The sequence below is a fragment of the Meriones unguiculatus genome, chromosome 7, assembly GCF_030254825.1.
Source record: "Meriones unguiculatus strain TT.TT164.6M chromosome 7, Bangor_MerUng_6.1, whole genome shotgun sequence".
In the NCBI taxonomy this organism is placed as follows: domain Eukaryota; kingdom Metazoa; phylum Chordata; class Mammalia; order Rodentia; family Muridae; genus Meriones; species Meriones unguiculatus.
The window spans coordinates 61,705,922-61,721,334 of record NC_083355.1 but is presented as its reverse complement, the minus strand read 5'-3'; the positions used below and the strand labels follow the sequence as shown (position 1 = coordinate 61,721,334).

Sequence of the window (15,413 nt, the reverse complement as noted above, 5' to 3'; positions counted from 1 at the left end):
TTAAATGCAGAAAATATATTTAAGTTTCATAAGTGTGTTGCTGGAGTGGGGCTTGGGGAGGTGTTGATGTGAAAATGCAGGCATCACTAGTTAAAATTGGGATGAAATAGGATGTGACAATTTACAAATTCTTTTTTTTAACATTTTATTTATTTATTTATTTTTGTTTATTCACTTTGTATCCCAGCTATAGCCCCCTCCCTCGTCCCCTTCTAATCCCTCCCTCTTTTCCTCTTCTCTTCCCATGTCCCTCCCCCAATCCATTGATAGAGGAGGTCCTTCTCCCCTTCCCTCTGACCCCTAGCCTATCAGGTCTCATCAGGAATGGATGCACTGTCTTCTTCTGTGGTCTGGCAAGGCTGCTTCCCACTCGGGGGGGGGGGTGATCAAAGAGTTCATTTCAGAGTTCATTTCAGAGAGAGTCCCTGTTCCCATTACTAGGGAACCCACTTGGAGACTGAGCTGCCATGGACTACATCTGTGCAGGGGTTCTATGTTATCTCCATGCTTGGTCCTTAGTTGGAGTATCAATCTCAGAAAAGACCCCTGTGCCCAGCTTTTTGTTTGTTTGTTTGTTTGTTTGTTTGTTTTTAGTTCTGTTGTTCTCCTTGTGGAATTCCTGTCTCCTCCAGCTCTTTCATCTCCCCCTTTTTTCTTCAATTTGAGTTTTCTTTATTTCCAATCATAATATTCATATACTCTATTAAAACAGTGGGCAGAGTGATCCTGTATCAGGTGTCATACTTTTGTTAAATGCACAGAAAGGAATCTGAGGTAGGATCCCAAAAAACAAAGAAAAAGCAGACTCAACTTCAGGAAGTCAGAGTGAAGCTTGGAATCATTCAGATGAGATTCTGTCCCATGTCAAATGAGTATCCTAAAACAGAGACATAAAGGTCTCTGCCCTTATTTGTGGCCACTTATGAACTCATCAAGAAGATGGATTACTTTGGAAAATAGAGCAAGATGTTCTACTTATTTAAGTGCAAAATGAAAAGGAAGATCTGGCGTGTCTATTAAATTCCGTAGTAGAATTTAAATGTTGGACTCCAAAAATCTAATAAGAAAAAATAGTGAGTTTTGGTCAATCAGAAACATTTGACAGTTGTTCTGCAAAATTTATTTTTCTCTAAATGAGTTGCCACAGTACCCTCAGCGCTGCCTTCGTGGGACCCCAGCTCTTTGTCTGCAGATCTACATAACCCTAAACCTAGACCTCCTCAAAGTTTTTCCTCTCCTACTAAGGAACTTCAGAAATATACATAACAACTAAAGATGGACTGGGAGAACTAACCTCACAGGCTCAGAACTAATTAGTAAAATGAAAATTAAAGGTTATATCACCTTGCTGTCCTCACAAAGGTTCAATCCACCACATTTGGGTATGACCCTAATCCCATTTGGCTCTTAAAATGGAGGGAAAACAAGACCTCAGATAGTTTGAAGTGAACTACAACACAGAGAAAAGAAGAATCCTTTAGAGTGAGGAGAGTCAGGCTTCTCTATGAGGTAGAGCTCTGGGGCCATGCTTCTCGGCTTACTTAGGGTGTTCCGGACTCAGAATCACCTAGCCATCTTCTTAGTGTCCTTAGGATGTAGACACAGGGCTCTTCCTTCCACTCTGGAACTGCAAATGTCATAATTGGTGTGCTAGATCATGTTTTTAATTCATAAACAAAAGCAGAATTACCTTGTGTCACTTTCCTTACTTACACAAAAAAACATTTTATTTTTTCCAATAGGTTTCTTGGCTTTTACAAGGGAATTGTCCCACCCATTCTGGCTGAAACACCAAAAAGAGCAGTCAAGGTGAGTGCCATGTGCTTCCACCAAATGTACACGGAGTGAGACTGCAGCTTCTGTATCAAGACACTCACGGTAATCAAGAGAACATTAATGCCGCTCAACACAAAACACTAAAAACTTCAATACAGAAACCGTAGCACAATTCTTCCTATAACACTTGATCAGTCTCTTAAATATGCATGTATGTTTGTGAAGTTTTTTTTTTTCCAGGCAAAGGTGCTTTCTTATACTAAGGAAATTGCAAATACACACACACACACACACACACACACACACACACACGTGTCTGAAACTCATGTAATTAGTCACAACCCCACAAAATTGCTTATACCTTTTTCTCAAGCAATTCAGAAATGTTCCTTTGGAGCAATGAATGTTAAAGCAAAAGAAGTGGGAAATCACGTCTGGAATCATTTCTGTCTTATGAAGTATACTATTTATTTGCGTATGAGCCTTACATACTCTTTTTAACAAGTCAACTTTATTTCTCCCTTTAGTATCTTCTGTTAAAATTCTCCTTTTGGTGATTACAGAATTACTATTTCCATTTCTTTAAAGTCTAACTCTGGAGGTTTATAACTTGCTGGTGTTCAGTGTGTGACTATGAATGTGTGCCAGACCCTCGAAGGATAAAAGACCTGCACACTGTTTCCCATGTGTTCTTTCAGGAAGAAATCCTAATTGCAGTAGCTCTAACGGCATGGCCTTCCCACCCACCCCCGTCACTGACATCACCAAATATGGCTTTGTCTTTTTATAAAAATAGCATAAACATGGATGTAAAGACTTCCTTTCCTACCTTATTCCATTAATTTTAATGGCATAAAGGTTTTTCACATTCTCAATTTCTATCCCCAATATTCCTGAAAACCAAGAAGAAACAGCTCACATGCTGTTATTGAGTAAATCAAGGGGGGTGAGTGGGTTTTAAAACATGATAAAATAATCAACATACATATACAAACATCAAACTTTTGCATTATGTCAAATAGTAACGTAATAGAATTTAAGTTCAGGTCTTGAGTTCAGAAAAGAAAGCTTTAAACATACTTTCCCTATAAATGTGTCTTCTTTGTTGCTATAGTTTCTTGCTTTCATATTATTGCTTCAATACAAATTTCATTATAAGGATCTGAATCGCAGTAGAGGATCTGGAAAAAGTTCACCAAAGTACACAAAAGGGCTGAATTGAATTATGAAACGGCTTCATTTGATAAAAGATTGCCCAAGTAAACAAACACAGCAGAGTTCCTGTTCAAAAGGAAAGTCACTTTGTCTCCCTGGAATAATATATTCATTTGTTCAGTGTTTCCCATGTATAAATAAAGTAAATTGTAATTAGGCTCCTTCCTGCAGTCGTTTCCCTGCATGCTTGCTATATAGTGGAGACAATTTGCACTTTAAGAGGATTATGTTTTATCAATGTTGAACAATCTTTTACAAAACGAGAAGAAAATAAAAACCTTGAGCTTTATACAACTGAGTTAGTTTTCTGGGAGGGGGTAAAGCATTGCTTCATGCCAGAACAATGGCTTACAGATGAACTGTTGGGCAACTGGACATGCGGGGGATGTGTCCCAGACATCTTGCTGCAAGTAGATTTTACCTTAAAATTATTGAGACATATGGTAAGTGCATTGGCTTTTTAAGTAGAACTTTTAGTGAAGTGTATCTTTGCCAGATGGACAGCACTAGTTTTTCAACACAATTTATGAAAACATTCATTTTATAGATATTTATCTTAGGATTTGTGAGGAAAGCAATCACCTGATTGTAACAATTTCATACTTCATAAACTATTTTATTGTATATCATTGGAGGTTGCCTCAGAATAAAATATCTAAAAATGCGTGAGGGTGTGCCTACATGCATACACCATGTATGTATGTGTTCCTTGAGATGGACACTTTAGCTACAACTGAAACCATAACCAGAAACAGGCAACATTATACTTATCTGCACTTTATTGTTTGAAATGAGGTTCATCGTTAAAATAATAAGACTTGTAAATAAATTAAATTCCTCTTTTCAAAAATTAAAACAGACTCAAACTGCAATCAACCGACAGAAGTGAAGACTCAGACGCTGGGGAGATGGAAGTAGCATATTCTGGCTTCTAGAGTCTTCTAGTCAGTGTTGCAAAGCCAGAAATGCAGTTTTCTATGTTCAAGTTTCTCAAGACTCTCTACCCTGAGCAGACTCATGGGAGGTTATAAAGTATGAAGGCTGCTTGCTCTTGTGCTTCTACACCTACTGCGACATCTACACATAGTTGATGTATAAATGGGTAAATAAAACAGGAAGAAGTTTATAGGGAAAAAGACTTATATATGGAGATGATCTCTTTTCTCCAAATCCCACATTGACTAGTCAAAGTATCTTGAAGGCCACAACTTGTACCTCTTGTCAAGATGTAGTGACAGAACCAAATCTACCCTCCCACGTGAGCAACACCAGGAATAGGGACAGCGGACAAAGTACATGAAATAACAAACAGTTTTATCTTCGAGACACTGAGATCGCACAGTGAAGGACAATAATATCTGGGAGAGGGGAGACCAACAAGATGAACTCTATGAATGTCCCAGATTAGGGCCAGGAGAGGGTTTCTAGGCCCTGAGTAAGAAGAGGAAACAAAGGCAGAGCCTGGTAGATTCCCTGAGTCAAAAAGATCAGACTCTAGAAGTAGTAAGGGAGCTGACAGGGAAGAGATATAGAGACAGAGACAGAGAGAGACAGACACACACACAGAGAGAGAGAGAGAGAGAGAGAGAGAGAGAGAGAGAGAGAGAGAGAAGAGATCTTCAGAGAAACTCCCTCAAGTATTCAGCAGTGTAAGTCTATGAGAGAACTCCTACCACCCAGGAAACAACTATCCAAGAGGATTAGAGGATCAGGGCTTGAGAGTTTGCAGGGTTAGGAACGGTCTCCGTGCCCGCCAGCTCGTCTGGAAAGGCCCCATGTTCAGTGAGAAGGCTCTCACTCTAAGAGTAGAGACGAGTCTTGTAGTGAGCACTTCTCAGGCCCCATTTGTCAGGAGCAGGATCAAACAGCTCTCACATAACTCAGCTGTGTCCAAGCACAGAGTATCTAGGATGTTAGGTTTCTCAATGAGTGTATAATGAGCATGGTTTGAAAATGAAGAAAAAGACAAAGATGAAAAACCAAAGACTACAATTGTCCCCAGGTGTACACTTGGAGACCCTCGTGGTAGCGTTATGGGCTGAATCCATGTCCCTAGACTACTTCTTGTCATCCAAGCTTTGTCTTTAATCTTTGAAATAACAGAAATCCAGATAGGTTTAAAAAAAGGCAAACAAGAAGAAATGCATCTCACACAGTAAATTACTAAGGTGGTAGAAAGTTCCACAAGGCCCATCACCTTCTAAAACATTCAGGACCCAATGCCAGCATGGAGAATTGTTTCCAAAATGGTACATGGGGCAGGACACCAGCATGACTGTAATGTGATGATGCCCTTGAGTATATGCTAGCCTCTTTTTTTTCCCAGAGATTGAACACAGGGCATTACATAGCTAGGAAAGCACACCCACTACTCCTGAGGTACAGCCACAGTCCAAACCCTACCCAGGTGGTTCTCAGCCTGTGGGTTGCAATCCCCTTGGATTGGAAGGGTCCTTTGACCCTTCCACAAGGGTCACCTAAGACCATTGCGAAATGCAAAGACTTACATTACAATTGAGAACAGTAGCAAAATTCCAGTTATGAAGTCGCAATGAAAATAATTTTATGGTTGGAGGTCACCACAACATGAGGAACTGTATTAAAGGGTCGCAGCATTAGGAAGCTCGAGAATCACACCCCTGCACTCTTGTCTGTTAAAATTGTCAAATGGACTTACTACAGTAGCACCTACAAGGTCTCAGTATGTTTCTGGATTCTAGTAGACTTTCATAATTTAGGTACCAATGAGTCCTTCTGTTAACATAAATAAAGATAAACAGAAACGAAATTTTTCCTGAGTCTTGTGTTAGCGCAGCCTACTTAAATTCTATTTCATGACAACTCCGATAGCCAAGGTTCTTGCAGTTGGTTGGTTGGACAGGTAAAGCAATGTTCTCATGCTTTCACAGTGAAGTAACATGGCCAGGCTTCACTGCTCACTTCAAAATCCTGGCAAAGCAATTGTTTAAACACAATGATGATGAGAATAATCATCTAAAAAAGTAAATGTCCTTTAAAGCCTAACGTTAAAGTTAAATGGGTCGCTCACACCCATAATCCCAACACTCAAAAGGCTGAGGAAGAAAGGTTGCCATGTGGTCCAATGCCTCAGAGGCTGCAATGGAGAGTTCCAGCTTGGGTTACATAATGAGGCTTTGTCTCAAAGAAACAAACAGAAGCCCAAGACTACTACTTTTCTTTCTACAATGAATTCTGGGGTTTTTAATGTGTCTCTCATTAAAACAATGGTGCCTGCTGTGTAAGATCATGATAGCAGGGGTGTGTGCTACATTTACTGTCTTTCTAGTGCCTAGAATGAGAGGAATCTAATAAACATTCAGTAATTGAATGAACAAACCTTTTTTTCTGGAAAAGTCTATATCCATTCTTCATCTAAAATATTGTGGCAATGATCTCATTCTTTAAAAGAATAAGAATAAGAAGAGAAATAAGAAATAAGAAAAGAATAAGAAGAGTCAATTTGCTGGTAAATAACTCTTGGGTTTGTCATAGACTCCAGAAGCCATCTACATAAGAAACCACCTGTTTCTAACAATAGACTGTAACAAGTCCCCAAAACTTTTTTTTCTTTACCTTGTTCTATTTTACTAGGCTATAAAGTAATAGCATGATTTATCATCCCTTTTCTTGGCTCTTAAAAATTGGACACTGCAGGTCCTAAGAATATACCTTAATATCATTGATGTTGATGGTAGCCCAGACCAGTACTCAGGCCCAAAATACCCTCCCCAAGCAAAGTTTGTTTCCCAAAATAACGGGGGGGTGGGGGGGGAAGAGAAATGTATTATGTGAAGGACTTATTTCATTTTGCCCTGATAAACAATGTGTTCATACAACTCAGTATCATCCTCTGAAGGTGCCAATGATGTCATTATGTTAATGACCCTTGTTCTTATCTGTCATCATCTTTTTCAGATGCTAAAGGAGGAAATAGGTCAAGGAAGTCCTTCTTTGAGGCAAGGACTAGAATGTGATGTGTCCTTTCCTAGTTTTTCGTAGCATCTTTGCAATCACTTAATGTTTAAAAATTCCATCGTGCTCTCAAGAGAACAAGCATTATCCACTCAAGTTACGGCTGAAAAGTGGATGTCTTTTACAAGTGTGTTAGAAAATGGGGCATTTTCTTAGAAAGTGGCTGGTAGAGAAAACATACAAGACCAAGCATTTTGGGTCTGTGAGCCTATGATTTTGAATCCCTGCCATAAGAAAGAAGTCTATTGATGTCTGGGGAAACCGAAAATGGTCATGGTAAATGGAAGTTGTATGGTTCATTTACTGCTATAAGGGATTCCATCAGATTTTCTGTAAGTTATTACAACTACATTTGAAAAATGTGAATGCTAAAATGGGATCTAATAGCAACTACCCCAGACAGGATTAAAAGCTGTGTTCAATGGTTCATCATTTTAAAATGCTGATTAATAGAATGATTTACTGAGGGACTTTTAGCCAATTAGAGAGTTTGTTGCAGGAAATTGTTATAAATCTCTAGGTTTGGTTTTGTTTCACAGTTTTCCACCTTTGAGCAGTACAAGAAATTGCTGGAGTATATGTCACTATCACCAGGGCTGGTAAGTGAGAATATTTATTATACTTAAGTGTGTATGTTATTTCATAAAGCAAAATCTAGGGACAAAAACCCTTTTGATTCCCAAATCCCAGCTACTAAAATATGAATTTGAGTTATTCAATGTTCAGCTACTTGTTGAAAGCCATCTTCATAATAACTCACAATCTGGCTATTTTATAGCTCTCAGTGATGAATTTATGATAATAGTGCTATGTCTGGAAAGGCCCCTATGAGATGCGGTCAAGAATATAAAATAAAGACCGCATTCTCTGTTGGAAGCCAAACCTGCATTTGTTTACTTACACACTACAGGTATCTATTCGTGCAAAAGGCAATATGCCTGAGGTTATTTCCTAACAGGCCAGTCTCCCCGCTACTGCAAAAGCTCTAGCGAATATAGGACCTCAAGCCACTTGGGCTACAATAACTCTGTGGTCAGAGGCAGACTGAAGGGCCTTTTATTGGAATGACTGTAAACAGCCCAGTGGGGGAGAATGGCGATCCTACAATGACACGGCTCAGGTGTTGCACAAAGCTCACTCCTTCCTGGCCATTGCCCCGTGCCATTTCTCCCTGCCTGTTGACTTTACTCCCTTTCATAAAGCAAGTTAAATTATATTGACCAAATGTGCGTGCACTGAGGGCCACAGAGAGAGCAGCTGAATGACCCCCCTCCCTCCCCCATGACTCCAAATCTGCAAAAGAAAAGTCGAGATAGTGCATCATTGCTCTGCATGGAGACGTACCTTCCAGCCTCGAGGAAAAGTCCTGTTTGGCTGCTAAAACCTCAAAATTCTACTGGAAAAGTAACGTTCTTGCCTTCAGCTCTTTAATTATAGACATCTCTCCGCATATGGTAGCGTAACAGCTGACTAAAGCTCTGTAAGCTAAAGGTTTGTTTCAGAGTGTGTACTCTAACAGACTCTCAAAGAAGTATTTCTCATCCTCTAAATTCTTACACGTCCACTTTCTGGAGAGGAACCCTTTCCACCCTCCTGGTGAAGCAGGGTAGCTATGAGGAGCACTCTCCTAGAAAGAAGCACTTGTGCCAGGAATCTCAAATAGATACTATATTGTTCTATATTCCATGCCTGGTGTGGTGGCTCATACCTTATAGCCCAGGGTACAGAAGACAGAGGCAGGACAATGAATCCCTGTAAGTCCAAGGTCAACCTGGTCTACATAGTGACATCCAGAACGGATAGAGGCACCTGGGGCGAGCCTGTCTCAAGAACAAAGTATATGTATGTGTGTGCATGCATGTGTGTGTGTGTGTGTGTATGTGTGTGTGTGTGTGTAATTTTTTCATAGCATCTTTCTTAAAATCATTCTTAATTTTGGAAACATCTTGAGAAAAAGAGGATTAAGGATTCCTAGAAGGAATAAATAAAATACGGCCTCCAAAAGACTGGCTGGCTGTTTCAGAGCTGCGCACAGGTACCAGGCTAGACACTGCAGGTCTTCTGACCCAAGATTTAAAGCAGAAAAGCACTTGGCCACTCCAGCTACCATAAGTGAATTCTTGTAAGCCATATATGGTCCTCTTCTTTCCTTGAACTCATTTGCTCCAGATCCTTGTTTTGATACAGTGCGGCATTTAGCCGTTAAATATGCCCTGGTACTCACATGAAAGCCAGGGACACTGGAGACCCGACAGCAAAGGCATGTCTCTGCAACAATCTGAGAAACGTGATCTGCTGATATCCGATCAATTCTTTTGACAAGGGATGGCTGAGCACTAGTTATAACAACAAATGTAGCTGAGCTTTGTAGAGGGACAAAAAAGCGAGTTGCTTGGAAGGTCGCATATAGTGAGTAATGAAAACCTGACATCTGGATTTTAGCTTTCCCAGTCAGACGAGTTTGAGACTGGTTACTTTTCTTCCTCCTCACTTTTTTTTACTCCGTGATGGAAGCTTGAGATAAATGAGAAAATATTTGGTCAGTTACCCTATACAAATTATGCTGAAAATTGTAATGAAGTGGGATAATGGAAAACATCATTAGTACTCCTTCTCTCCTTGAATCTGTGTGCAACTCCATTCTTCCTCTTTTTCATGGGAAACAAGAGCAGTCGTGTTTGGAAAGAGATTTAAAAGAACTTCCATGCATGACGTTGACCCTTGTAGAGAAATTAGACATTATTACCTCCATTTTACAGTAACTGGCTCATGCAGAGTTCTGTGACGGGCACACAGCCCCAGCAGTGCAGATGGCACCTGTGTGAAAACTGTTCTTCTCTCCTGACCACTGTCTCTCTGTGGCTCTCACTTGCAGGTGGGGTGTGGGCTAGATTTCAGCCTCCCCATGCCCCTGAACTTCAATCAACCCCACTTCTCCTTTAAGGATACACAACATTTCTTATCCCCATGTCACTTCTTGTCTCTTATCTTGAAATTATTAGAGACGCTAAATAAGTCCCATTTAAAACCAGGCATGGTATATGATAGTCATCCCAGCACTTGGAAGGCCGAGGCAGGAGGATCACTGAGAGAGTTCAAGGCCAACCTTGGCTATAAAGGCCTGTCTCAAAAACTAAAATGAATGAATGAAGTAAATAGAAGATCTCCATTCTCCGGAGGCTTTTATTCCTTTCTTAGTCGGGCATCAAACTGTCTTTACTAGAATTAGTTGAGCAGCAAGTAATTTTGGAGGGTGAAGGTTTTGCTTTTGTGCTGTCTATTTGTATGTTCATGTGTGTGTGAAAGAGAGAGAGAGAAAGTGAGAGAGAGAAATACAGAGAGCATGTGTGGGCGAACATGTGTGTGTGAGCATGTGTGTTTTAATTATTGTTGTGATTACTTCTAATGTACATTTCCTAGAAAACCTTTATGTTCTGTGTAGAAGAAAATAGTATAAAATTGTTATTTTCTATTGCTAATTTTTTTGAGGCAGAATCTCTCTGTGAAATTCTGGATATCCGAGAACTCATTATGTAGGACCAGGTTAGCCTCAGACTCAGTGATCTGCCCTCCTCTGCCTCCTGAATGCTGGGATTAGGCTTCTATTGATGAAATTCAATCTGTAGACAAAAGAATCCGACATGGAACCTTTGAAAAATGTTCTGGATTTTAGTGGAGCCCTCCAAAATAACCCAGCCATTTATAATCACAGTTTTATTACATAGCTTTTAGGTGCAAAAATAGAGCAATCGCTCCTTCAAATGAGAAGGCAGCTGGGACATAGCAGTAGAGCTCTGCTTAGCGTGTGAAAGGCTCTAGCTGTGGTTCTCAGTGCAGGGAAGAAAAACAAAATAAAACAGCCTGAATGAAAATAATTTTGTTTGTTCCTAATCTTCAGTAGTGGATCTAAGTCATCTAAGAACGTGACTATACATTTGAATGGTTCCAGTTATGTACCTGAAAGGTGACTTTTCATAAACATTTCATTTGCGTTTCTATTCAGAAACTGCATTTAATAGGTATTTAAGATGGAGCTCTTCCTTCACAATTTAAACATGGAGGTTTTTTTAAGATCCACCTTTAACCAGTCCAACAGTTTCCCCTTTCGTTAAAGGAAAACATCACTGTCAATAGGGCTTTGACATTTTATTTTGAAAACATTAGGATGTGGTTTGTGGCCTCTGTGATTTCTTCTCCATGAATTGTCAGCATCTAATCAAGAATTCAAGCTGTTTAGTAATGGTATATGGTGCGCGTGGGGGGAGGTCATTCTTTCTCATCTTAACTTCAGCTCTGTTGTATAATGAAGAGAATGTTTAATCCAACATGCCTGATCAGTTATTTTAAAGCGTTGGTTGACTTTTTTTTTCTAGACATTTGCCGTCGCTGGATTTGGATCTGGACTAACAGAAGCCATCGTGGTTAACCCTTTTGAGGTGGTAAAAGTTGGTTTGCAGGTCAATAGGAACACGTTCACAGAGGTAATCATTTAGTGTTTTCCTACTATTAGGGAAGTACAAAAAAATTTGTGTGTGTGTGTGTGTGTGTGTGTGTGTATGCGTAAATACATAAAATTATGAACCCAGACCTTACGCACTTATAAAGCCACAGCAAAATATCCTTTAAAATGTAGAAGAAAAAGTCAAATACCTTTCACAGAGTATCAAAAATGCATCAAGATGTGATAGATAAATAGTCATATACATCTTTATTTTAGAGTGTTAATGAAAGTTATAATGACCTGCTGAGGTTTTTCCCCAAATTCCTCTCTCACACTGCATGAGAGCAGCAAACCCACGGAGGTGATGGTGTTATTGTGCTTTGTAAAGATGAAGTCATTTTTTTTTAAATTACCTCACTCCTTTCCCCGCTCCACCCATCACTTTCCCCAACAGTTTCTGATAATCTGTCAAAGCTGTCTTTGGGTTACATCTGAACGGGCAAGCTCTGAAGCCTGTGTAGTAGACATCACCACTTGGACACAGTGAGTCTTGACATCTGATCACTGATACGCAAAGCCCCGCATAGACAGTTCTTCTTGGTGTGTGCTGCCTTCACTTCCTGCTAGCCGCTTAATCATTCCCTTTACACTGCCAAATCCAACTGTTCCTGCTCGATTCTTTTGGATTCTAAACACAAGGCATGGGGAAAACAAGGGGATTAACACTCCAGCTCCTTTCCTAGTGTTTTAGGTTCGTAAGTGGGTAGCATGTGGTGTAAATTGGACTGGGGTATCTTTTTTTTTCTACAGAAAAAAACAAACAAAACACCCTTGCCTCCTACTTAAGCAGCTGGTAATGGGTGGAGACCCTAATCCTCAGCCCACTTCCTGCCTGCTGATATTACCTGAGAGTTCTCTGACAGCTTCTTGGGCAGGAGTTTGGGAGAAAGGGGGCCCTACTCACCTGTTATTGCCAAGACTTGGAGTAGGGGAGATTGGAGAAGGGTAGGGCTGCTGTAACAGATGGTATCTGCTCAGATGAACTCAACCTAATTTAAAGAGGTTTGGTTTTGTTTGCTTGCTTGTTTGCTGTAAAATCTCTGTGTAGCCCTAGATTTTTTTTGTTTATGTTCTGTTATATTTTGTTAATATCTTTCTAGCTTATGAGAAAATGAAGGTGAGGAGCAGGGACAGAAAAGAAGCAGACGTGCTTTTCAAATGCCCCCATCAACATGCAGTATTGAAAACAGTTGCCATGAATTCTGCCGAAGAAAAATTAGCTTATTAGAGTAGGAAAATTGCCAACAGGAAGAAAGTTTTGGAGATCACTACTCAATGCTTCCTTTTTGCCCATGGGGAAGCTTGTCTTAGAGTAGCAGTGGGAAGCCAAGGAACAAACAGGTCTTTAGCTGCAGGTCTTTGTCCTGGCAGCATGTGACTAAAGAAACAAGGATGGGACAGAGCACCAAGGAACACGCACTGGAATCAAAACGAGGAGTGCTCACAGCACTCTGTTTATTCTTGCTGCTCGTTTTTTCTCGTTTATTTATTTTATGCACTCTACATCCTGTAGCCTCCTCCCTCCTCCCCTCCAAGTCCCACTTTCTCTCCCTCCCTCCTCCCCTCTCATCTTTTCCTCAGAAGAGGGGACCTCCCTTTCCCATCCACCCCAACTCATCAAGATGCATCAGGACTGAGCATGTCCTGTTCCCCTGTGGCCTCGCAAAGCAGTCCCACCAGGGGAACGAGGTTAAAAAGCTGACCAGTAAGGTCTTGTCCCATGCAGTCCCCATGTCCCTTACTAGAAGGACACACTTGAAGCCTACATCTAGGTCCAGTTCATGCATGGTCTTTGGTTGATGCTCCAGTCTCAACAAAACCCTCTGGGCCCTGGTTAGTTGGCTCTGTTGTTGTTTCTTGTGGCGCTCCCGTCACTTCCTGTCCTTTTCTCTTTCCTCCCATTATCCCCCAAGACTCCCTAAACATTGACCAATGTTTGGCTGAGTCTCAGCATCTGTTTTGAGGAGCTGCTGGGTAGGGGCTCTCAGAGCACAGCTCTGACAGGCTCCTGTCTGCAAGCTTAGCAGAATATCCCTCACAGTGTCAGAGGCTGGCACTCTCTGATAGGGTGGGTCTTTGGTTGAGCCAGGCATCCGTTGGGCGTTCCTTCAAGCTCTGCTCTATCATTTCCCCGCACATCGTGTAAGCAGGGCAAATTTTGGGTCGAAGTTTTTGTGGTGTTTTGGTGTTCCCCACCCTTTGCTAGAAGATTGGTCTAGTTAGAGGGTGTCTCTATGGTCTCAGCCTCTAGGAGTCTCTTCTTGAATCCCCCTTATATCCTCCCAGGGGCCTACGCTGACTTAGGTCTCCATCTTGTCACGGAGATGTCCCCACCCCCACAGTTTCTCTTTTCTCTGCAGGCCTTCTGTCCTCTTACTCTTGCTTTCTTCCAGACTGATCTCCACCCCCTTAACATTCTGTGCCCCCTCTCCTACCTTGTTCTCGCTCTTCATCCATTATCTCTGTTTCCCATTTTATCTCCTTTCCCAAGTGAGATTTATGCATCCTGCCTTGGGTCCTCCATGTTACTTATCTTCTTTGGGTCTATGCCTCGTAGTATGCTTATCCCATACTATATGCCTAAAATGCCCTTCAAAGTGAGTACATACCACGTGTCTTTCTGAGTCTGGCTTACCTCACTCAGGATGATCTTTTCCAGTTCCCACTATTTGCCTGCAAATTTCATGATTTCCTCTTTTTTGATTGCTGAGTAGTATTCCATTGTGTAAATGGACCACAATTTCTTTATTCATTCCTCTGTTGAGGGACACCTGGGTTGTTTACAGATTCTGGCTATTACGAATAAAGCTGCTATGAACATGGTTGAGCAAATGTCCTTGTTGTATGCCAAAGCATCCTTTGGGTATATATATACCCAGGAGTGGTTTAGCTGGATCTTGAGGAAGCTCTATTCCTAATTGTCTGAGAAAGCAGCAGATTGATTTCCAAAGTGGTTGTACAAGTTTGCACTCCCACACACAATGGAGGAGTGTTCTCCTTTCTCCACATCTTCTCTAGCATATGTTGTCACTTGAGATTTTGATCTTGGCCATTCTGACAGGTGTAAGATGGAATCTCAGGGTGTTTTGATTTGCATTTCCCTGATGATTAAGGAAGTTGAGCATTTCTGTAAGTGTTTCTCTGCCTTTTGAGATTCCTCTGGTGAGAATTCTCTGTTTAGCTCTGTTCCTCATTTTTAATTGGGTTATTTAATTTGTTGGTGTTTGATTTCTTGAGTTTATTATATATTTTGGATATTAGCCCTCTGTCAGATGTAGGGTTGGTGAAGATCTTTTCCCAATCTGTAGATTGTCTTTTCATTCTGTTGTCAGTGTCCTTTGCCTTACAGAGGCTTTTCAGTTTCATGAGGTCCCATTTATTAATTGTTGATCTTAGAGCCTGAGCTGTTGGTGTTCTGCTCAGGAACTGTAAGACTTCCTGTTGCATATGCCAGTGCTTTGCTAGAGCCTGATAAACACCATGCCCACTCAACACAAAACTTTCTGCATATACTCCTTTTGCAAAAGTGTGATCTCTATAAACTGTTTATACATTTCTGTTGCTTTTTTAACTGAGGGATAGAGGGAGCTTGCTCAGAGTCATTTATTTTGCAGAATTCACTAAACTGAAACTTGTCTCATATTTGCTTAGATTAAAATATATTTGCTATATTTATAAAATATTTAATAAATGTCAACAAATCAGAATTTAGAAAATAATGGCCGTGTGTGTGTGTGTATACCAGCATTTAGAGTAGCTCCCTGTGGCTGAACTAAGGTTTGATTTTGATGTGGTACTTTTTAGGCACTATAAGACAAACTGAAAACGTCCTTAGCAGTGAGTGGCAACCAAACACATAATAACTGGGCTATGCCTATTGTTATAACTGAATGAAGCCTTCTAGACGCCATCAACTGTCCAGAGGTCC

At 40.7% G+C, this 15,413-nt stretch overlaps 1 protein-coding gene across 3 annotated transcripts in view; it reads left to right on the top strand.

Moving 5' to 3' along the window:
• The window catches only part of Slc25a21 (solute carrier family 25 member 21), a 530,746-nt gene that overhangs the window by 472,783 nt on the left and 42,550 nt on the right, over nt 1-15,413 (top strand). For all 3 annotated transcript variants that reach the window (XM_060387524.1, XM_060387522.1, XM_060387523.1), the window contains 3 exons: nt 1,743-1,809; nt 7,524-7,583; nt 11,358-11,465. In XM_060387524.1, coding sequence (XP_060243507.1) covers nt 1,743-1,809; nt 7,524-7,583; nt 11,358-11,465 — 235 coding nt within the window. The remainder of the gene's footprint in view (nt 1-1,742; nt 1,810-7,523; nt 7,584-11,357; nt 11,466-15,413) is intronic.